Here is a 25,511-nt window from a genome sequence, read left to right as displayed (position 1 = left end):
GTTCAACATATTTCCCCCCTCTTTGTGTATTGTTGTTTGGAGTGCTTTTACAATACACAAACATAAAGTTACACATATAGTGGCCAGCTAAACAAATGTACACGCACTACACATCGCATGCTCCATTGATCAATTAACTATACGTGATCATGTTTGGGCTACTTGATGAGCATTGGCAATAACACAGACATTTGAATCAGTCTTACTCACCGCCTGCGGTTCTAACGTTGGGAACTTTATCGTTGGGACTGCTCCATCCTTCAGCATTAGGCGATCGGAAAATCCGGCGTCGAGCTGGGCCTTGTTTATGAAACAGTCGGCACCGAAATGCAGTGAACAGACATAAACCTTTGCGCAACTCAGTTGCTGATCCGGAAAAGCAAATTACATCCACTGTTGCCTTAACGCGGGTTTTTTTGGCAATCTGTACAGGACTATCTTGGTCTGGCAACCAAAAACGCACTTTTTTGGTGACATTGTTAATTTCTTGAAGTCACATCACCTGTGCAGCGCAGCCTACGAGCCAGCGCTTTGATGGGCGTAGCCTGTTGCTTTCGCTCTCTCTGTCACGCTCTTCCGGTAGAATTGTCCGTACGGCCCATACAAGGAAATTCCGAAACTTTAACGTCAAGTGGACCCATGATCGAAAAAAAATTGCCGAACCTTATGACTAACCTGAAGTAGTATTTTTGACAAAGAAATACTCCCATCAAACGTCCACCTTAACTTTTGAAACTTTGTCTATGTTTAGTATGGGATTCCAAGTCTTTAACAGTGTAAAAAGATCAGTATGCATGAAACAGCATTTCACCCCCCCTTTAAGCTCCGTGTAAACGCAACTTGTATAACATACCTCTTCATGTCTGCATACTCAGTTCTGAGAAGAACCCTTCAATAATGTTAGTTTAAGAAGGGGAACAGGACTTGTTCAGCTCAGCTTGATGAAAGGAATTGTGGAATTCCTTTTCAGCTCCTTTTTAATTGTTGATTTATACTGTTAAAAATACAGTTCTACTGACTTGATTGCGGTCTTCCTGTATCTTTACCCTAAGATGGTTCAAATGGTTTCCGAGAGTGTTCCATGGTTGTGAAACCATCATTGTTGTTCTCTCAGGAGACAGAAGCCCTCTTCCAAAAAACTTGCTTGCCAATTTGATTTATTTCTAAAGGGAAGTTCACACATACAGCGATTTCAACCAACAAAGCAGTTGAAAGTCAAAGCTGTAAATGTAAATAAGCCTTTGTTTATCTTTGGAACACAAATGAAGATATTTATGAAGATATTCTCTAATCAAAACCTGAAAAAATCAGTTTTCTCACAAATAACATAAAATTCTATGTTTGGCGGGGACAGAGTTAAAGAATTATCAACTTTTACGTATGAAAGGTGACCTGTACATTTTTCATTGCAGTTTTACGAAATATTCCTTTATTCGAATTGCCTGAAAAACTACCTCATGCAAGCATACATTTTTTTGTGCGATATATGGAGTTTTTGCAAAATTTATGCTGCTATGTTTGTCCATCCATTGTCAATTTGTCTATCCACACAACTAAAAGTAAAAAAAAAAAAACTTCATACAGTCATTATACAAGTAATTTAAATGAATTGAGCGGTTTAATACAAGTAGCTTTTTATGATTAACAGATTTAGGATTTTATTCACATATAAACACTGATCAATGCACATACATAGAACTCATCAAAGAGGATAAACTAATGTATAATTAATTGTATAAATAAATGTACCTTCGTTGATTCTTGTGGAAGCTCGAACAAGCTTGCATGACATGCTTGGTTCTCACCCCTCAAGCAAGCGCTGTTGAGCTTCTGCAAGAACCAGAGGTTTGTTCTCGAACTGTACAATCAAGTACAGTTGTTGTTTCAATGCATTCTCCTACCTTAGAATTTGGCCATAAGCAGATATGAAAGTTCCTCCAGATGCTAGAGGCTGATAGGTCCTTAACTCAACATGCTTCCAATCATTCTCTATAGGGCACAGCTGATTGGTTCCTGCTGTATCAGTAGCCAGTGAGCTTGCTTGCGCAACCTTCAAATACTTGGTTTACATTTGCTGTAGCAGTTCCTGCACTTTCAGAAACCCTTCACCTTCCCCAGCTCCACCTGAATAGATCTGCTACAGGTAATTCATGCATGCTATATTGTACAGCAGCAGCATGTCTTACTTGCTCACAATAAAGTGCGTGTGTTTATTGGCAGTAGCAAATCCTGCACTTACTAAGAGCATAATAACAACAGCAGCAGAGTAGCAGATCTATTCTGCCAGGACCAAACATATCAACACTGTCATAGAAGTAAATTTTTACAATTTCCCCATTAAATAAGTAAAATATTGCACAATACACATACCTTACATAAAACCCAAGAGTCTCTTTTCCTTTCATCATTCTTTCATCAGCTTTGGCCTGAGGTTCCTGTCATGAAGTAATCCTCAATCCTCATGGGCTATACCTTTTAATCCTTTTTTCTGTCCCTCTCTATCTTTCTCTTTATTTCTCTCTCATGACTGTTTCCTCAGATCACTGTGCATCCCCTATATCTCTTGCTGTGTCAGTATTTTTCTCTTACTACGTCCTTCATTCTTTCCTATAAGCCACCTCTAGTTAGAATGGTGTAGCAGTTGTCCCACATAATTCCTGAGTCTTTACCCCCTCAACCATATGACATCTGCTCCCCAGGCCCGCGCTCACTCAGCGATTATGCACTCAATGCATGCCAAAGATTTAGCGCACTGTAATCCCCTGTTTCGCTCTCTCTCTCTCTCTCTTTAAAAGAGCCCTTGAGAAACTGGAACTCTCTGGTGCCAGATGAAAAGCAATATTTTTGTGGTTCTATAATTTATTCAAGGCAAGCTAAAGATAGTTCAGCATTTAAGAAACTGGACATACTCTACATATTACACACATACATATTAATTGTAATTATAACTCATAAGTGACTGATTCGGAACACTCTACCATTAGCGGTCCTGACACACATGGTGTTTTATGTGACATCAGGCATGAGCATCGACCCACAACACCTAAAAAAACTTTAAATACGATTTTTTTAGACAATTAAACAGTCCAATTAATTCTTTCCCTGCCATTGAAGAATTTTTCCATAATTTACAGTCAAACCAACATTTTCTCACATTATCAGAGTTTATTCGCTATAGTTTAGAAAATGTTAATAAAATATGACAAGAATTCAGTTAAACTGTGTTAAAAACAAATTCATCTTGATAATGTCAAATAACTTTCATAGAAGGGTATGTAATGGATTACTATCAACCAATATGCTGTCAGCTGATAATTTGGGGTTATACTATGTCAGAGTTTCCTTTATTTTGCTATCCTCACTTACATAAATGAACTATAGTGCCCTGCACCCACTAGTAAAAAAATGAAAACCCACTGAAAACCCTAATAAGTTGATTTAACTCAATTCATTTAAGTAAACTCGTTCCCTCAATTCAATTGAGTAATGGAGTCTCACAAAACTTGTATATTTAAGTTCACTTAACTTGGTGCTCACGTTCACTGTACTTAAATTGTTAAGTTCACCAAACTTGGTACACCAGTTCAGGACACCATGCTGGGTTCTACCAATCAAAACTTCCCCATGGGTCCTAACATGCATTGCGGCAAGAATAAATTATGAATCTAAATTGTGACTAATTTTCTTTGATTCTTACTATTTGCCTTTAATTTTGCTGTTTTGTTCTGATGTTTTTGTAGCTTTTTTATGTTTAGAGTTGCTCTGTTTATCAGATTTTTGTATTATTTTTTTATTGTCACCATTGTAGAGATTCATACTAGGGATGCACCGATCCGATACTCAGTATCGGCTCCAATCTGCCATTATTTGCTGGATCGGGTATCGGACAGACAGGACCGATCCAAATTCGATACTGTGCGCATAATATTCTGTGTTATTGTTAAGCCTCAGCGCCCCACAAAAGGCACAAAAACCTTATAAAGCATCAACAATTCGTGCACTATATTATAAGTGTTCTGAAGCCATTCCATCGTTTATTGCGAGTACAGATTAGTTCACGTCAATGCTTCCCTCCACTGCAGCTGTCAGTCACTCTCCATTCAGCTTTAAACTGTCGCGTTCGGTTACGACACTCAACACGATGAAACTTTCCAAGATTATTTATTGTTTCTGTTATTATTCTTGATCTGTAGATAACGCTCTAACGTTATGGTTTCTCAAAAAAATGGCTATCTGCTGGCGTTTATTGCTGTAAACCCTGTTACATTCTACCGGGTGTCTGTTAGATCACAACACTGGACTAGTTATTATATTGTTTTTCACACACAGTAACTGAAATGTTAAACTGTTAAAATAAACAGCTTATAAGAAGACTGCATAGATATACTACGCGTCTATATCTTGTTTTAAACTTCTCGATGCGGACGGAGCGCGGCGCGCTGTGAGCGTCTATGACTGTGGCTGTGAGCATGTGACTCTGCGCACGGGATGCGCATAAGCGCTTTGTGCCGCTCTGTATTATGCTACTGTTGCGCTATGAAAGCCTTATTAATAGCCTTTCTTGTTCTGCCCTATCTATATGTTGCTGGCTCATTAAAAATATGCACTATACATTTAAAATAAATGCAATTTCTTAGTATATAGGCCCTATTTCTATAAATATATTTTCTTGTTTTTCATGAATATATTTTGTGTAACATATTGTACCAGATTTACAGCTACAGTTATTCACTTTTGTGGTTTCCTTTATTTTTTCCCAACTAAATGTTTAGATTTTATACAATTATTGTGCACTCGTGATTTTATAACTTTTGCTGCTGTATTATTCACTAATCTAATTTATTCAATTCTACACACTAAGGCTTAGAAATTCTACATAGACAAAACTGCATTGGTATCGGATCGGTTTAGTATCGGTATCGACCGATACTCAACATTTTTAATATCGGATCGGATCGGTTCTGGAAAAATGGTATCGGTGCATCCCTAATTCATATGCAGATTCTTGATCTGTGTGTGGGTCTAACTAATGCCGTAGATTTAAACTTTTAGTTAAAATAATAATTAAATAAATACATTGTTCAATTACCACAACAGTGAAGGATCTCATGGCTATTAATATTAATATTTTAAAACTATTATAAACCACTTTGACAATTAGAGCATTAGACTCTGCATGATATCAAGGATTTTGTTAATACGTGATGATGTTTTCAAGTGATGACTTGATGATATTTTCTCTGGACTTTGTGTTCCTTATCAAATGTATCTCACAAACACAAAGCAGCCAGAGAACTATTAATATTACACAGCCAAGGGTTAAGAGCCCAACTAAAGCAAACACTTATCTCCATCATGGTGACTTTAAACGAAACTATTACTTTTCATTAAAACAGAAATAAAGTCAATCTGGTTAGTTATAAGTTAGTTCACATATTATTGTTAGGTTTAGTAACTTACAAATTTTTACTTATCGAATTTAAGATTGCATCACAATGAAAAAGTCTCCATCTTAGAAAAGGATCGTCTTTTATAAATGTCCTCCAATCAGTGAATTAGTTCTCGTTGACAGACAGAACTCCTGGCATGGCCAATCGCATCAAAGCAAGACTAGAGTGAGCTTTTTTATGATTAATTATGATTTTCAGTTCATACAACTTGAAATCTTAAGTTTATGCATTTTGTAGGTTAATAAGTTATACTAACTTATTTTTTTTGAGTTTTTGGACTAAACTAATAATATTTAGTCAAGATTACTTGATTTGTTTAAGTAAAGACAACATTAGGGTTTACAGTACCTGCCATTGACAGATATTACACATCTATTACACATCTTCTGAAAGAATACTGAATCTCCTGATCAAAACAGGTGAAGAAGAAGCAGAAACTAGCGATTGCATTGGTGCGTCTGAAATAGCGTACTGTCTGAGAAGGTGCTACATTTGAACTTACTTGTTCACTTACTTACTTACAGTAGCAACATGGTCACACCTCTGTCATTTGAACCATTCATTTATGAATCAAACATTGCTGGTTCTGATGGATTTACCAGTAAAATGTTATTAAGAAATTTAATGGGAGGATTACAAAGAATCTAGCAATGCACCTGCTTACTACAATATAGCATAACTGTTTGAAATATTTATATTTGTACATATATTGTACAAAAATCTGTAAATGGCAGCTTGTATTCTATTCCAACCATAGGCATTGCGCCTGCATGTATTTGAGCTTTTGACAAATTTCCTGAGGTTTTTATTCAGATCCTCCAGGCTGTTCTCAATCCACTTAACGGCATATATAGTGCAAGTCTCATGATGATCCTGTACAGTTTGACTAGAGCAAACTGAGGCAGTCTGTTCAAAGAATCCCACTCATTGCCTCCCACAACACACAACATAATCACAGCCTCACCCACAGGGTCCAACAAAATTACCATATTTACAACAGGGCCATAACAACAGTGGTTTAGAAATCAGATATGTGACAGGAGCCGCAGACCACACAATTAGATGTAACTAGATTAAGGTGTAGTGGGCCACCCCGGACAAATTATCCTTTTCCTTCTCGCAGTATGCTAATTATAGCTGTCTTGGTGACTTTAATGCTGTTTGATTAGTCTAGATGTGCTGGATTCGGGGTGGCTTGCACACACAAGCAGGAGGTGGCTGTCCCCGTAGAGCGGAAAGACAGGGGGAGGACGTGCCTCAGGATGAAGACAGTCTGCCTCTAATGGAGTCTTGGCAGATGAATAGCACTGACTCATTTTGATTATATTAAAGCTTTACCAGAGCACAGACCTGCAGAAACAGCGGAGCCTGTGATCCTCCATGGCTCTGAATCTCTCTGACATAATGCAGCCTGGCTGTCTGGAACCGCACCGTCTGCCCCAGTGCAAGGTTGCTAATGGGCCAGTGACTGTTTTTTCATCTTTTCATTCTCTTTGAGTCAGCTTTTGCCAGATGCCCTGACTGGAAAACCCTGCTAGATTTATGTTAAAAACAACAACAAAAACGGTCTGATTTTGCCAGAAATTCTGCTTTAAACACTACTTTAGACTTAATGATATTGGCATTTCCCGATTTTTTTTTTTTACTTCAGTTCATAACCCTATATATATACTAACCTTTCTGAAGTGCGTGATATGGATTTTATATATTTTTTGAACTTTTTGAAAATGTTTACTTAATTATAATGAATAAAATAATCCTTAAATGGGCTTAAATAGAGAACCACTTTCACGACTGTTTCTTATGTCACTTAAGTACAGTTTGTAATGTTAAATTAAAAGTTTTACTTTAAAGTAAATCGTGATTTACTAAGCATTAGCTGGAGTGTTATGCAAGTCTGTCTGTGCAGCTCGTCATTTTTTATCGCTCCTAATCAGTGTTGCCACAGTTACTTTGAAAAAGTAGTCCGATTACTGATTACTCCTTTAAAAAGTAACTTAGTTACTTTACAGATTACTAGATTTTAAAAGTAACTAAGTAAGATTACAAGTTACTTTATTAGTTACATTCAGCAGTTTCCGACAACACCCCTGCTGCCTCAACATAGAAAATGACAACCATTTTTGCCGACACTCACTTTATTGGAAGTGCATTTTTAACAGTAACGTCAACAATGTATCTCCTGACATTTTAAGTTGAAATTAAAAAATATTTCCTGAAAAAATACGCAAGAAGAAAGCAAAATTATTTTTATTTTTTACTAAGGAAATTGTATATAACTTGTATAACTTGTATTGTCTATTTCTCCCATTACCCTGTGCAACTGTATAGAAACTGTGTGTGAAAAGTTGCTTTACAAATGTGTCAACTGTTGCACAACAGCTTTTTTGCCATTGACTGTACAACCTGTAAATGCTCTGTTTAGATGTTTGTGTTAAAGAGGATGTTGCCATTTTCCCTTGTCTTCTACTTTGTTGGGGTGTTATTTCATATATGTTACATGTGCAGAAGCTTGTCTTGCATGCTCACAGCAATGTCTGTGAATGTATTAGCAGTAGCAAGTCTCTGCTCTGCAGCAGCAGCGCTGTTGCAGATCTATTATGCCAAGACTAAATACATTAACATTGCCAAATTTATTAGCATGTCAATCTTTATTACCATACCAATCTCCCGAGAGTTGTCATGACAGAACCGCATTAAAGTTATATAAATTTAAACTGTAATACATTTCAATTAATTGCAATTTACATGCATAAACTGTAAGTATCCAAAAACATTACATTCAGTTTGCAATTAAGAATATTCTTTAATTAAAAGTATATTATTTGCATAATAAGTACTTCTTCTATAGTTTCAGTCTCAGACGTTATGCCCATGGACCATTGGCTGAATGTCTGATGCATATGGCACAAAAAATGGGATACACTTTGTGATTTTTGAATTCATCTTAATGGTCCACCTAGGAACACAGCCCTCATTATGCCAAACTCTCTTTATGGAAGAAGAAAGTTATTGTGTTTTCAACTGTGACAATGAGCGCTTATCCGGATCAACTATAATAATTTGTTACATTTAAATAGCGCTTTTCTGGGTACTCAAAGTGCTTTATATATATAGAAGGGGGGAATCTCCTCAACCACCACCAATGTGTAGCATCCCACCTGGATGAAGCGATGGCAGTCATATTGCCCCAGAATGCCCACCACACACCAGCTTATTGGCCGAGAGGAGACACCAATCAGTGATGAAGCCAATCAGGGGATAATTAGGAGAGGACAGAGGCCAATGGGAAAATTTGGCCTGGGTGCCGGGTAACACCACATCCTGGGGTATTTCATGACTCCAGAGAGTCAGGACCTCGGTTTAACGTCTCATCCGAAGGACAGTGTTTGTTACAGTTTAGTGTCCCCATCACTATACTGGGGTGTTAGGACCCACACAGACCACAGGTTGAGCAAGTTGCATGTTTATTAATGCTCCGTGTCCAAATAGAAAAAGTGCAAATGCATAACGATAAATTATATTAGATATATGTTTTAGGTCTGTGTCCACGAGCTATCACACTTGTTTTAAACGGTAAGCAAGGGAAGCAAAAGATTGCCAGCTAGCCAAGCCTTTTGATCGAACCAACCTCGCAAAAAGCTTCTCTTGTAAGTTTTCTCCTTTTCTCGGGTCAATCACCTCTCAGAGCTACGGGCGATATTTTCAGCGCCCCAAAACCATAAAATTAGACGACGATGATTGAAATATAAACTTTTTTTGTGTATCAACCGGAGAACCATTGGCTTAAATTACAGCACTGCGGGGCTGAGCGAACTAAAGCCCCGGAAGACAGCCTATTGGCTACTGCAGCAACATGATAAACGTTGAAAGAATGAATGCAAATATCAGAGTGAGTTCTAAACACATTCTTAAGTAAAACCATTATTAGCATATAATTAATACATGTTTCAAAATGAGAGATGATTAAAAAATAAATAATAATAATAAAAATAAAAACAGGCAGGCAGGTCGGCGGGAGGTCGGCGCCCCAGCGCCCTCTATGGAAGAGCCGCTGCTGGTATGCTGGTCTGTTATCATGGGTAAATCTACTTTTCATTTTCACGCCCCTAAACATGACGCAAACCAAAATGAACTATAATTGGATGCTTTACATGTCAGTCAGAGCTCCTTGGTCAATGAAAGGTGCAATATAATCCAGACTACTTCCACTATAAGTATGAAATTATGATCTGGTTTCACAGACAGGGATTAGATTAAGTCAGGATTAGGTGTTAGTTCAATTTGGACATTACGTGTCACAATGCACAAAGTACCCAAAAGTGAAATCTTGTTTCAATTAGTTATTGAACAGCAGGGAAAATGACAAAATAATCTGTCTGCCAGTCACTGGCCTTCTAGGCAGACGCAGAACAGGATAAGGAAGCATTGAATAGGCACAGAGAGTGCACACTGGAAATGCCGAACACTCACTTCACTTGGTAGATACGGCGGTGCAGAAGAGCAGGCTTGTAGGCAGGTGATAACAGGATGAAATCATCATCTGCCACACACACAGGACTAGGGCGCTACAGGACTAGACGAGCAGACAGTGACAAGGTGTAAGTTGCAGGCATGAATGAAAAAAACAATTACTCAACAAAGAAGGGAGAAGAACATGAGAGCTAAATCACTGGGTGATCAGGGAAAAGGAGAAGCCGGCTTGAGATTGGTGCAGAGCGAGACCCCCGTATTAAGATAACAGACAGCTGTGCGAGAGCGCACAAGCAGTACAGAGAAAAGTGAAACGAGGAATCAAAGCAAACTCCTGACATTAAGTAGCTTTTATAAACATGCCTTAGAAAAAAAAAACATTACTGGTGTGCATCTTGAGACAAAACATTGGCACTGACATATTTTCACAAAATTCACTTTTGCATGGTGTTTGAACATAAATGTGTGTTGGCAGTGTGTGTACACTCTATAATGATAAAAATCCAGTCCAAGCACCCAGTTTTTTTTTTTTAAATCTCCATAAATCATAAGCAGTGTCTCAGAACAAGGCGTTCGCAGTTTCTGGGCAAAGTCACTTTGCACAGGCCCCTCCCATGCCGGTTGACACTGCCGTTTTAGCATAGGCCCGCCCTAAGTGAGCTGTACACAGTCCACCATTGTTTCGACAGGTGTAGCCAAGAATGTCTCCTAAGTGATTGAGGTATTTTGTTGTTGTATGTACAAATGAACAAAGCAGTCGTCATTTACTCCCGACATCTGACCGCTGAAGACTCTTGGATTATTTATTTTTTTGAAGGTAATGCACTCCAAAATATACCTAAATATGTTTATGTCTGCAGAAAAATCATTTCACGCCAGACTGCTTTGTGAACGAGGGGCAATACAATGCAGGCTTTGCTAAAAAGTTGTTACTCAAGGATGGATCTGTACCAACTGTTCATTATCCAGCTTACAGTCTCCAGAGCAATACTGACACGGCAGTAATGAAAGGGAGAGCGTCCACTTTATTACAGTTCATCAGAGTTGTTTTAAGGATGTACAGTTTATTAAGCACCCCCTGAATAGGTCTGTATATATTTGTTGTAACTAGTGTTTTTGTGTAAATTGCTATGTATGCATAATGCAAGGGAGAGAGAGAGTTTAAGGACTCTAATGTAAACTTCTTGTACTGTTTTATTTAGCTCTTACATTGGTTGTTTGGAGTAAAACAATGCTTCATCTTTAGTGTGAAGTACAATAAACTTCATGAAACTCTTCAGTAAAGTTTTGGCCATCATTTGGACAGGGTCCACTACAACATGCTTGTACTAATAGTGCATAAGAGCTAGATGACAAATAAGTTATAAACGTAATTAAACAAAACTACACTGTTCTACCTCCATGCAGCTTTTAGAGGGCCGGAGGCACCAGCTCATTTGCATTTAAAGGGATATACACAAAAATTGACGCTTTTTTGCTCGCCACCAAACAGTGGCTAGTTTAACATGCTGTAAATAAATAAATAAAATATCTGTGGGGTTTACTGAGCTAAAACTTTACATACACACTCTGGGGATATCAGAGACTTTTACATCTTGTAAAAAAAGAGCATAATAGGTGCCCTTTAAGAAATGTCAGTGTAAGTGTGAAGAGCCTAAAAAATGACATGTTATGACACGTCACAGTACACAATTCAGAAGTCTATATATCTAACCATCTATGACGGCTCCGTTGGTTGCTTCAGCTTTCTTGCACTAGACCGCTGAGGATGAGGTTGAGGTCACACAAAGTTAACCCTGTTATTCTCTTAATCAGGAGCATGTGACCTCATGAAAAAGAGCTCCGAAGTGTCACACACATACACACACAGCTGAATCAGTCAATGAGCCAATTATTATGCGCTGGCTTTGGGAGGTCTCCGTGTTTGTTCTGAACTGAGATTGTGTCTGTGCATTTTAATGATGTGTTTAACGCGAGGAAGCATTAGTATGTTTGTGAGCTTGCGTGTGAGTGTTCTCAACGATTTATTTAGCTTGTGAATAGATGTGCACCTTTATGCATGCTGTTGTGCATCCAGTTATTTGCTAAAAATAAACTTAGCAGGAAACAGCAATTGTCATGCTATACAAATCTTTGAATTCCAAAATAAATTAAAGAGCCTTATAATTCATGTTTCAGATGATTTCCTGTTTTATGTGCTATAGCGAGTGCTACTATGATATGAGCCCAAATGTGTTTATGAAATTCATATATTGTTCATTCACAAGCGCATACCCTCTTTTCATGGTTTCATGAATATGCAAATCCATTTAATAACACCAACTTGGACTGCTTGATCCACTGTAGTAAACGCTACATATTGGTTTTAATTACTTGAACTAATGTCTCTCCCTTGCCCTCAGTTTTGGAGTCTGTGTGGGAACGCTCTGACCCCTAAGCGTGGTGTGTTTGGGAAGACTGGAGACCTTCAGACTATCCTTTGTCTGGCCTGTGCAAGGGACGAGATCACATATTCAGGTGCCTTGAACGGAGACATCTATGTCTGGAAGGGAATCAATTTAATCCGGACAGTTCAAGGGGCTCATGGGGTAAGTGAAGGAGAATTTTCCACAGCATCCCCAGAATGACCTCTGTCCTGAGTGAGTGACTTGGGTATCTTCTTAAACTGATTTATGAACAGGCAGAGATGCAGGATCCAAATGCAGGGAGAATATAATTTAAAAAAACAATCAAAACAAGACTCCGGAACAAAACAAATTAGCAAAAACCACACACATATACACAAGGGAAACAAGGTTAACAAAATAACAATGAGAGTGGTAAATGGGAAACACCTGGGAAGACTAATCGACATGAAAAACTACAAAGAACTACAAAACTCCACAGGAACAGGACACAGAAAAGAACACAGAACCTAGGCACAAATAAACTACCACATAAAAATCCCACAAGTGCAAAAAAGAAGAAGCAGATGTGACACTGAGTTTGGCTTGTAAAATGGTTAGCCTGTTATAACAGTTTTGTGATGGATATTTTTAAAAGATATAGCTCCGTATTTTATGTAAACGATTACTTTTGGCCCTGGAATATTTAATGTCTGTTAATTAGTCATTTCTATTCATTCCAATTTCCACTTAACCAATCATGTTTTTGTAGATAAAATGTTATAACTTAAAAGTTATAAATTAAAAGTTTCATATCAAATTTTTAAAAAACAATTTAAAATAACATCTAAATAAATTTGAAATGTCTTGTTTGAAATGCTGTTTACCTCTTTGCCATTCACCAAAATATTCACAAAATCAAAACTTTTATTTTATTTTATGTAAAGTAATTCAGATTTTCTATAATTTTACCTAAATTAAAGGTTGGAGTTTGCTGAACAAACAGCAAAGGCATTTTTTCACAGTCTGTTTTCACAATGTAATATAATATATTTTAATATAATATATTTTAATATAATATAATATAATATAATATAATATAATATAATATAATATAATATAATATAATATAATATAATAATAAAATATAATACAGATTTTATTTATTCAAATATTTAATGAATTATTACGTTGCAAGTACTTTTTTTAATGATCTATTATAATTTTTTTCCTAAGGTCCACTCATGATATTAAGATTTCAGGTAATATATATTTTTTAATCTAAAATGAATATTAAATACTAAAACTAAATACTAAAATGAATAAATGAATATTACTAAACATTTGTTATTTGTATTTATTTTATTTATGCTACTTAATGTATTTATTTTATTAAATATATGGTCATACATAATGTAGGGTCCAATTCTCACTATTAACTAAATATTAACTATGACTTTTGCCTCAATAAACTTATTAATAGTTCATTGTAAGGTAGTTGTTAAGTTTAGGTATTGGTAGGATTAAAGGATGTAGAATATGTTCATGCAGAATAAGGATTAATATTATGTGCTTTATGAGTACTAATAAATAGCCAATACCATAATAATATGCATGCTTATAGTGAGAAATTAACCAAATTGTAAAGTAATATCAACGTTTTCAATCTTTTCCCCAACTTATAGTTTTAGGGTCTTTAAATAGTATTTTGGTGTTTAGGAATAATGGGATCTGTTCTACTTCCTCATTAACTCACAATTGACATTGTTGATGTGTGAATTTAGTTTCTGATGAAAGTACTTTTTTAGAAGGAAGTTGAGCACTACTACTACTACTACTTACATTATTTTTATATAATGCAATTAATGCTTTCATTTACAGACAATGAGAACAGTTCGGGTTTCTCATGACTCCTTTAAGATCTGGAAACATTTTTTCGAGTATACTTTATTTGACCCTTAGTTCTGTCAGTGCAGAGAAAGTTTGGTGCTTTAGATTCTCTAATTGTTTCAGTTGTCAGAGATGTTCAGCCTCTCTGAGCCTGTGTGTGTGTGTGTGTGTGTGTGTGTGTGTGTAGTCTGGTATTTTCAGCATGAATGCGTGTGAGGAAGGCTTTGCCACGGGAGGCAGGGATGGCTGCATCCGGTTATGGGACCTGAACTTCAAACCAATCACCGTCATTGACCTCAGGGAAACAGACCAGGGATATAAGGGTGAGTCAGAGCCTCTATAAACTCCTCTACACTGACATTTATTGTGTTTAATCCATTAAGTTGCCACTTATCTTTTGTTGTTAAATACTCAGGATCCCACAATGCAAAAGTCCTTTGTCTCTAACAGAGCTCTATCTCTTTTCTTCTTTTACATTCCTTTTCTATGACTCATCAGTAGCTAGAGGTGAAAATTCAAGAGGTGCGTTGTAGTGGTCAGTGTTCTTTATGCAGGCTGTCCGCCCTTTGTTTTATCCATAGCTCTTTCCCTTGTTTGTCACCAATCCCAGACGTCTATGTATTATCAAGCACCCTCTCCATCCATGACGGTCTACAGTGTACATCCTTCCGTATGTTTCAGGATCATGTCTGTTTACTTTCACGATGACCTTCATCTCCATACTTACTGTTTTTACGATGGATCTGTGCAGGCCTGTCAGTGCGTAGTGTGTGCTGGAGAGGGGATCACATTCTGGTGGGCACGCAGGACAGTGAGATTTTTGAGGTGGTGGTACATGATCGCACCAAACCCTTCCTCATCATGCAGGGTCACTGTGAGGGCGAGCTATGGGCCCTCGCGGTACATCCCACCAAACCCCTCGCCATGACTGGCAGCGACGACCGCTCTGTTAGGTAAGAGCTGAAAACAGACCTCAGTCTCTATTGGAAACATAAATCATTAGCTGTGTAATTAATTTATAATCAATGAAATAGCTCAGCTGTTGTTGTTTTTCAAGATGGCAATGTGATTCAATGGTGAACCAGCTTTTTTTTAAAGAGATCCCTTGCGAAAAAGAATTTTATATGGAAAGATTATACTTTAAAATAATAAACTTAAGCGTAAACTAGGTCCTGTTTGCACCTGGCATTAAAGGGATAGTTCATTCTGTCATCATTTACTCACCCTCATGTTGTTCCAAACCTGTAAGAGTTTCTTTCTTCTGCGGAACACAAAAGAAGATATTTTGAAGAATGTTTGTAACAAAGCAGATAGAGGAACCAATTACTACCATAGTATTTTTTCCCTACTATGGTAGTGAATGGTTGTTTTATCTGCTTGGTGTTACAGTGTCAGATGCTGCACTGAAGGAGAGTTCCAAGACTTCCAAACACAAATAAGCTTTATTCAAAAACTGACTTTACAAGGAACATCTAACACTCTATACAACACCATCAAACTAACACCGCTAGGCTAACATTACTAGGTTACCATTAAAATCGGGCAAAAAAGTAGTGATGTTACACCTGATACCGAGGCTTCGAAGCGTGTGTCGAGAACGTCAGGCACCTCTCATCGGAGCTCCGTATTGAGGCTTGTATTGTTTTAGTGACGTGACGTCACTGATGACGTTCGAAGCCTCGTTTGAGTGCAGCGCTTCGAGAAAGGGTTCACTTTTGGAGGGATGCTTCGACTATATGACGTGTTAAACTACACAAGCACTACCACTACCCTCTCTCAAGTCCACCTAATCTAAAGAACTCCATTTCCCTCTGTTAAACAAAAGTACTCCCCAGTTACAAAATTATGAAACACTAAGCATAAATACATGAATGATTATAGAGGTGTGTGTATATATATATATATATATATATATATATATATATATATATATGTCATCTGAAGCAAATAAAAAGTGGGTGGGTGGGTGGGTGGGTAATTTATCTTTTACTGCCGTTTAACGTTTGACGCCATATTTACATTAAATACAAATATACTGCCGTTTACTAAACGACTGATTGGAGCAGACAAAATTACGGAAATCACCAAGTTTTTAACCGTGACTATAGTGTAGCAGTAAAATGCATGACATAAAGTTCTGACACAAATCAATCCGGGGTTCTAATCCGCCTGTAACCACACTTGTTCTACTCCCTTTTCACATCACATATCAGATCGGAAAGGCATTTATTTTTAATAAAAATGGAGAAAATATTAGAAAAGTGGAAATAAAGCGTCTAACATTAGTTTAATAATAAGTGTTTTTTTTTTTTTGGTTAGGGGTAGTTAAACAGACATGTACTGAATTAGAGACAATAAAAGTGAGTGGTCCAACATCGTTGGTCGTAAAAAGTGGATGCGTCTTGTCTATATATATATATATATATATATATATATATATATATATATATATATATATATATAAAATCAATTTTTGCATTGACCAGCAGGTGTCAAGTGTGCATTCGAAGCCTCAAGAAATGAACCACTTTTCAACACATCAGGCTGGAAAGCTTCAAAACTTCATGAAGCTTCATTTCGCCACCACTACAAAAAAGGACTGAACACAAGGAACTTAAATACACACACTGATGACTATACTAACCAATGTGACAGGTGCCACAGATAACAAGACACAGCTGACATAACTAAACTAACGAGGGGACTGAACAGTGGCGGGGAAACTAACCCTGCGTCCCAATTCGCATACTATCCATCCTAAATAGTATTCGAAAAATACTTTTTCTATTACGTTTACTATTTCCGGTCCGAATTCGAAGTATGGATCGATGGGCACTCTAACGGCTGCTTTTCCCCCCAACCCATTGCGAGTTGGACGAGGATTCGATTAGAACTACAAACACGGATAAAAAGCGTTAAAAAACTACAAACAGATGGATGTGCGAGTCCGACGGTTAAGTAGAGAAGTTTAGATAAAGGGGTTTGAGTGACCAACTATCAATATTTAACCTGAGAAAAATATATTTATTCAGTGATTTCCACATTATATTTCACCTGCAGCAGCATTGTGAACTTTTTTAATGACGTGTTTGGCCATTAACTTGTAAATGCATCATTATATTTAAACTGCAAACACACGAGGAGTCTCTGACCCACAAAGACCCACACATGGCAGATCAACGAGTGGCTACATTTCTCTCCGATATGGTAGGAGATTAAACTGAATGTGGAGGATTTGAAATGTGACGAATCTGACGATGATTGACAGGGCAGATAAACGGTGACGGGATGCGCGTAACTAAGCGACAGAGTCCGTTAAAGATGGCGAAGTAGTCCCGAAGCTTGCATACTTTTCTGCTACACACTCAAAAGTATATACCTTTTCTTCACAAAAAGAGTACATACTTTTAGGACGTAGTATAAGTAGGCGAATTGGGACGCAGCATAAGAACAAAGGAACATGTGACTAAACTAAACACAGGAAGTACATAGGAAAAACACAGACAGACCAAACATGTAACACTTGGTTACAACGTGATTGTTTAATTGTGTTAAGAAACACACTTTTTAAGTACATTTAATTGCCCTTTTATTCCATTAAGATTAAATGTAAGATTTTATGTTAAACATACTTTTAAGATTTAAAGTATACTAAAAGTGCACGTTCAATACGTTCAATTAAGTATATTTATTTTTCACAAGTGATTACTTACAGTGTGTAATTCTGTTTGGTGCTGCTAGTGGAACAGAAAATATACAGTAATTGACATTACACACTTCATGTCTCTTGAGCTATAATATAATATAACCCTTTTATGAAGCATTAGATGAAGACTATTAAGAACATGATCTTTAATGTTCATTGCACTAATTTGTGTATCTTTATGGGTTGTTACTTTCTCTTTTTCTCTGTGTATCTCTTTGACCTGAAGGATCTGGAGTCTCGTAGATCATGCGCTAATAGCACGCTGCAACATGGAGGAGCCTATACGCTGTGCTGCTGTTAGTACAGACGGTATCCACCTCTCTCTGGGCATGAAAGACGGATCCTTTACGGTACTGAGAGTCAGGTAAAAACACCCATGCAAAAGAGCCTAGAGCAGGGATACTCCACAAGCTTATCAAAACTGCTTCACTATTCATTACTAGTGGAAAATGCTTATCATGTGGTGCGACCAACCAAAAAACATTTGACAGGAAATGATGTCAAGGAGAGAACCCCTGCAGACTTTCATGACGTTTCATGTGTTTCAAGGTCAAATAAATTGTTTATGGTCTGACAGATCTGAATCTAATTTTAACTCTGAATTAATAATTCAAGATACTGGTTAAAAAAAGAAAAAAACTTTTCTTCTAACATAAAGGTTTTTGTTTATATAATACAGTATAATGTGCACTAAAACATTTTTTTTTTTTTAAATCTTGAAATCTGTAAAAAAAAGAAAGAAAAACAACCTTTGTTTTCAAAACTCATAAAAAAAATTATATTCAACGTGTAAATCCAACATGTTATTGCTTGATGGTTAGATAACATGACATTTTAGAGTCATTCAATTAAATTACATATAATATTTAATTTGATTAAAATTAAATAACTTTAATTTAATATAAATTGTAATAAATGTAATAAACTTTACTGTTTATTACATCCTTGTTAAATAAAAATATTAATTAAAAAAACTTTTAAAAGGTATTGTATATCATTGAACAATTTGACTACATTTTCTTTATAAAATGAAAAGGGTCTTTCAAAGTAACTGACACTTGTTTTGTCAAACTGTTTTGAAGAATAAAATAATTCCAGTATGAGGTTTTTCTAAGCTATAATTGTTTGTTACTGCACATTTTAAAGCTGGTCAAGTATCATCCAAAATCAAATATTTATTACTATTATCAGATCATTTTATTCACTGGCCCTGGTCATTCTGGGTGTTCTAAAAGTGGCGCCTGAGCTGTACAATTTGAGGATCTCTGGTCTAAAGCAACCTAAAATATGTTAATCTGTTAGATCTGTACTCATTTTGCAGGGACATGACGGAGGTGGTCCACATTAAGGACCGTAAAGAGGCCATCCACGAACTGAAGTACTCCCCTGACGGAGCTCACCTAGCCGTGGGCTCTAACGATAACTCGGTGGACATCTACGGCGTTGTGCAGCGCTACAAGAAAGTGGGCGAATGCGTGGGTTCCAGTAGCTTCATCACACACATGGATTGGTCCACTGACAGCAAGTATCTACAGACCAATGATGGCAACGGTCGGCGGCTCTTCTACAGGATGCCCAGTAAGAGCTCTTAGCCATCTTGGAAATACAAAGTTCTGTCATGAATCTCTAGATGGCACAGGCTGATAGGAACTCAATCTGTTTGCTAATAGATTAACACAGCCAATTGGTTCCTGCTGTATCAGTAGCCAATGAGCTCAACCTTCAAATAATTGGTTAGCATTTGCTGTAGCAGACAGCGTTGATGCTTTTAGAAACCCTCCACCTGCCCCAGCTCCACCTGTATAGATCAGCTATGGGTAATTCATGTACACTGTATTGTACAGCAGCATGTCTTAAGGCTGGAATTCACTTCACAACTTTTAAAAATGTGAACAGATTTTTAAACAGCAGGCTTCACACACTTGCTGAATTTGTAAATGGTTACAGAGAAAAGCTGGGCATCATACACTAACAGACTTTAAACTAATTTTGAGCACAACCAGTAACACGCACATGTGAAACAAACGCAGGAAATGACGCACAGTAGTGGAAGATACTGTCACGGTTGGTAAATCCGCTGAGCCAATGCATTTGGAGACGGTCTGGGGTGTAGACGCGGTCAGTGTAGACTCAACAGATTACAGCAGGAGGTGAATGGCATAGTTTTATCTAGTCACTGTTTGCATTTAATGTAATGTAATCAATAATTTGCAACTATTGACGTTTTAATCCATATACTTATTCCAGACATACGTGCTAATGTCTTGCCCTGGATGAATTTTAGCATGATAATGAATGAATCAGAATTGACCTCGACAAAGCTAACAGTACAGTACTTACAGAAGCAATTTTCCCTTCATGTTGGGCTCCAGTTAGTATTCTTCAGTGATTTTTTTTCCGTATTTATAAGGATTTCCGTATCTTTCAACCTGAGCAGCGTGAGTTGCGTTAAAGGATTAGTCCACTACCCCATGATTTACTCACTCTCAAGCCATCACAGGTGTATATCACGTTCTTCTTTCACAATCAGTTATATGAATAAATATCCTGGTCTTCCAAACTTTGTAATTCCTCCCCACGTGCAGTTTTGAAGATGATGTGACCCAGTCATCTAGTCATCACAATTTGGTCCTTGTCAAACCACCCTAGGTGTATATGACTTTCTGATGAACAAAATCAGAGTTATATTAATAAATATCCTCCATACGAATCCAGGGAGTTAATAAAAGCCATCTGAAGCAAATCAATGGGTTTTTGTAAAAAAAATATATCAATATTTAAAACATTATAAAGTTTATAAAGCTTCTGCCAGACCGCCATTCACATTCAACTTACGTGGAAAGTGTATCGGTTATTGCAGTTCAAAGCACTTACTCTACGCCCTAGACATACGTCAGTTAACTTACGCTAGTTATTACGCTAATTATTTTGCTTCATAAAGTATTAAATATAGATATTTTTCTTACAAAAACCCATCGATTTGCTTCAGAAGGCCTATTAACCCCCTGGAGCCGTGTGGAGTACATTTATGATAGATGGATGTGCTTTTTTGAGCTTCAAACTCGTGAGCCCTGTTCATTGCCATTATAAAGCTTGGAAACATCAGGATATTTATTAATAACTCTGATTGTGTTCATCTGAAAGAAGAATCTCTAGGATGGTTTGAGGGTGAGTACACCATGGGGTAGTTTTCATTTTAAAGTGAAATGATCCTTTAACCACACTGTGTATACTAAACTGCTGGAAACAATTACCAAACAAACTGCCGATTCTGCGTTTTCTAATACATTTATTTCATGCATGTTATGCACAAGCTTGCGACTGTAAGCGGTATATCCTAGTATCTCAACATGATCAAGTTCGTCAAGTGCCAAGCTTGTGATCCATGATCTGGATGGCTAGTCATCTCCATTTTTTTCTCAATCTTTGTGACTTCGCACCTGGTCAGCATATTATGACTGTGTTATGTCCAGTATTTATTAGCTATATGTGCTATACACATACACTATATGTGTTCTAAAATCGTCTCAAAATATCAAACATGTTTTTATATCCTCCAACTAAATGGGATCATGGTCTGGCTAAAAAAATTGGAGTTTGTGCCCATCATACAATATTGCAATTTTTGGTGAATTCTGTCAACTCCAAACTCACAAAAACCGCAGACTGGCGCAGACATTCAGCAGCTATTTTTCTTTTGACTCGTGACAAAAGTCTAGTGTATACCAGCCTCACTTTCTCACAGAAGCATGTTGTGAATGTATTGGCAGTAGAAAGTCCCATACTTGCTCTCCAGCTGCATCTCTTTCACGAAGACCGAACATATCAACATTATCATACCCTGAGAGTTGTCATGACAGAATTTAGTTTTCCTCAGTATTTATGTCTCAAATTGTAAATTCAAACCTTGACCGACTATGATTTTGACTATGTTTAGGTGGAAAGGAAGTGACCAACAGAGAAGAACTCAAGCTTGTCCAGTGGTCTTCATGGACTTGTGTCCTCGGGCCGGAGGTGAACGGGATCTGGCCTAAATACTCGGATATCAATGACATCAATTCAGTAGATGCCAACTTCAATAGTCAAGTTTTAGTTACAGCGGATGATTATGGATTAGTTAAATTATTTCGGTACCCATGTGTAAGAAAAGGTGGGTCCTTTTTTCCTCTCTGTGTGTGATTTTTGGTCTCTTTTATGTTTATGTCTTTCATTAAATGTGACCCGTGCTGGCAAAAGGAGTCGGAATGCGCACAGGATAGTTTCGAGCTACAGCCAAACCAAGTGAAAAACGTTGATTTTGAGGTTTTCTCAAAAAAGAGAGTTCATTAAGTCCTCGTCTAGCGATCCCAATGCTCCAAATAGCAGCTAAACATCTAAAAGCATCTTTTTGGAGAAGAGTACCTTTTCTTTTTAGTTGAAAACAGTCTCACTCGCGCTGACTGACAGATCTAAAGCGTGTGCACAAAGACCCCTCAGACAGAGCACAATCCTGATATACACATAGACACAGATTTACACTATTCAAAAAAATATCTGTATTGGCGAGTAGTATTCACGCAAACATCATCTGTTATATCTTAAGTGAACATTTGGTTAACTGATGGGGAAAACATGATGTGTGACATTATTTTTGATCTGTGCGGTACAGTAGGTCTTAATATATAGGCTGTCTTTTTCAGCAATGTTAATCAAACAATTGAATCTATATTTTTCCTAAATTTGGTGTAATGACCTGGGATGTTAAAGTAAGGTTGCTAGGTGATTATTATCGCAATTATTATTGCGACTCATTTTGCCAGCAGGTCACAAATTGGTGTACTTAGTGTATGTGATTTTTCACTTTCAGGTGCGAAGTTTAAAAAATATTTAGGACACTCAGCACACATAACCAATGTCAGATGGTCACATGATTATCAGTGGGTGATTACTATTGGTGGAGCCGATCACTCAGTGTTCCAGTGGAAGTTTGTCCCTGAAAGGAAGTCAAAAGAAACTCTTCATTTAGCTCCTCAAGGTGCGAGCCACAATCTTTTTGGATACCTGGCTTTTTTGACAAGCTTACCCCAGTGAACATTAAATATACTTATTTGAAATACATTTATTTTATGCTAAGTTTACAACAAAAACATTTACATATTGATGCTAAATTCTAAATTTGCTAAATTTGAACAGCTAATTTTGTACTAAATGCTTTTTAGTTATCTGGAAATAGTGATGTAGTCCAAATAAAGATATTCTTAAGTGTATTTGATTGTGTCAAAGTGGAACTATTTCAAGTATACTTTAGGTACACTTTAAATATCTTGCATTTAAAGTCTGATATTATACAGTGATCATGCTATTCTTACAAATAATGATATTAAAACACATGTTGTCCCAAGTCAAGTGATATGTCAGTAAATATGTTAATGGGTTTGTACTATACTTAGTATGGAATAAATTTATATTAAATACATTTTGGTATAGACTGAATACATCTATTGTGGAAATAAATGACTGTCTGTGCTCCTGAAACGTGCTCGATTATATAAGCTAAGCACCTTAACTAATGCAAATTGGATCCCCCTTTTTCTTGTGTCTTTTTTCTTTGCATGTTGCTGCTCAGTCTACCATGTCGCTGTTCATTTTCCTAATGGTTTTCTCACTGCTCACGTTGGCAATTCTGTTTATTAGCCATCAGCAGTTTTCTTAGGGATAAATCTATAAAGGGGAGGGGCAGCACTTAGACATTACTAATACATTTCTCAGGGTTTCTCAGGAGATCATGTTAAATGGAATTGGCTCTAATTTGTTAATTAATTTATTTGTTTTACTTGAGTGAAATGCATAATCATTGCAGGAGGTGACATTTTGCCCTCTCCATCTTACAGAGACGTTAGTAGACTCACATAGCGAGGAATCCGACTCAGATCAGTCAGATGTGCCTGAGATGGACTCTGAAATTGAACAGGAAACACAACATACTTACCGACGACAGGTTTGTGATGACATCAGTAAAAAGACATTGTTTCATTCATACTGTATGCTTATCAAAACCTGACAGCAGATCCCTTCTCTCATGGATCATTTGTTAAATTCCCACCTAAGTTCTGGTTTTTATGATGGAAATGTGTTGTTCAGGTTTACAAAGAAGATCTACCTCAACTTAAAGAGCAGTGTAAGGAGAAGCATCGTGCCATGGCCATGAAGAAGAGAGAAAGAGCTCCAGCCAGTGGAATGAGGTTGCACTTTATTCATGGGTAAGTGCTTCAGCAGATCACCAGCACCGCATGGACTTCAATCGTGGTTTATTTTTTGAGGAGCTCTCAAAAGTACTGTAAAAATGGCAAATAAATCAGCACTATTCAAAGTGTGTCCCCCAAACATGAGCATAGTTAGTAGTATACAGTTTGTGCACACACAGCTACCATGTTACACACTTTCTGACCACTATGGTCTGCTTCTTCCTGCAAGGAATTTTTTTAGGCATTATTAAAATAGAGTTTTAATAGTTGTATACAATATTACACATTGGACCAGATTTACTAATAATTGTATAAATTATAACAGTTTTTACATACACTATTATTTATTAATTATTTTAAATGATATTTTGTTTCTCTTGTAATATTAATATATACAGGCAATTCATGCATATTTAAGGGCACATATTTAAGAAATGTATATACATTTGAATAAAATATTATTACATATTTTCAAGTATTTCCTTATATTTCATTCATATATATATATATATATATATATATATATATATATATATATATATATATATATATATATATATTAATATATATATAAATATATATATATTTACTTATGTTTATAATCTTTGTTAGTTCTATATTATTAAAACGTTAGAAACATTGACTTTTATGTATCATCAGAATTTGAATTTTTTTTACAGAAAGTTAAATTCAAAGCAAATATTACAGATGGGGCCAAATTTACTAAACAGGGCGAATTAGCGTGACAGCACAATTCCAAAAAAGAGCTGATGAGAGTGGAAAGTTCTGCGGGTGAACTGATTATCATTTCCATAATGACCAACGCAATCTAGCAAGAGCAGCTTAAATTAGCATTTGGTTTAAGACATGGCTTTTTTGGGGCGATAAATAATGTCTCAAACCTCAGTAAATCACCTTGCATGATTCATTTCAATATTCTCCTCTCATAAATTCTGCGTCTGAAAGGAAAACTCCTGCAAATGCATATGCTATAAGGTCAGTCGCAAAAAATAACCCTGTCCACGTCTTTTCAGCGCTAATTTATCACTGCATGTCTTCAGTAAACCCTGCCAGCAGTTCTTTAAATTCAAAAGAGAGTTTGCGCTAGTGCAGGTGCAAGCTGTCAGTAAATCTGACCTCAAGATATTTTTTAAATAAAATATTTGTATAATTAATACATTCTTCTGCAGCTTCTGAATTTGCTTTATTTTATTAGAAGAGATTGTTTTGAATAGGACATGGCTCCAGTGTAGACACAGTATCTTAAGGAGGTCTCCATTTAGCTTTCATAATTTGTGCACCTGCAAATCTGTTCATCCAGCCAAAAAAATGCATGCCACATCTCTCGGAAGTGCCAGTGTCAGTCCTAAAGATTAGTCTTAGC

General features: G+C 36.7%; 1 protein-coding gene across 3 annotated transcripts in view; it reads left to right on the top strand.

The window, feature by feature from the left end:
• eml5 (EMAP like 5) overlaps positions 1–25,511 on the top strand; it is a 129,143-nt gene that overhangs the window by 50,905 nt on the left and 52,727 nt on the right. For 2 of the 3 annotated variants that reach the window (XR_010908003.1, XM_067454992.1), the window contains exons 5-14: positions 12,326–12,511; positions 14,385–14,520; positions 14,696–14,719; positions 14,949–15,150; positions 18,130–18,267; positions 19,225–19,481; positions 21,841–22,053; positions 22,750–22,917; positions 23,774–23,880; positions 24,024–24,142. Coding sequence is in view for 2 of the 3 variants with exons in the window: in XM_067454992.1 (XP_067311093.1) it covers positions 12,326–12,511; positions 14,385–14,520; positions 14,696–14,719; positions 14,949–15,150; positions 18,130–18,267; positions 19,225–19,481; positions 21,841–22,053; positions 22,750–22,917; positions 23,774–23,880; positions 24,024–24,142 (1,550 nt within the window). In the remaining variant the exon portion in view is untranslated. The remainder of the gene's footprint in view (positions 1–12,325; positions 12,512–14,384; positions 14,521–14,695; positions 14,720–14,948; positions 15,151–18,129; positions 18,268–19,224; positions 19,482–21,840; positions 22,054–22,749; positions 22,918–23,773; positions 23,881–24,023; positions 24,143–25,511) is intronic. The other variant, XM_067454993.1, reaches the window with a different exon arrangement.

This window comes from Pseudorasbora parva, chromosome 10 (genome assembly GCF_024679245.1).
Source record: "Pseudorasbora parva isolate DD20220531a chromosome 10, ASM2467924v1, whole genome shotgun sequence".
Taxonomy (NCBI): domain Eukaryota; kingdom Metazoa; phylum Chordata; class Actinopteri; order Cypriniformes; family Gobionidae; genus Pseudorasbora; species Pseudorasbora parva.
The sequence above is the reverse complement of the archived record's forward strand: the minus strand, read 5'-3'. Positions and strand labels throughout refer to the sequence as shown.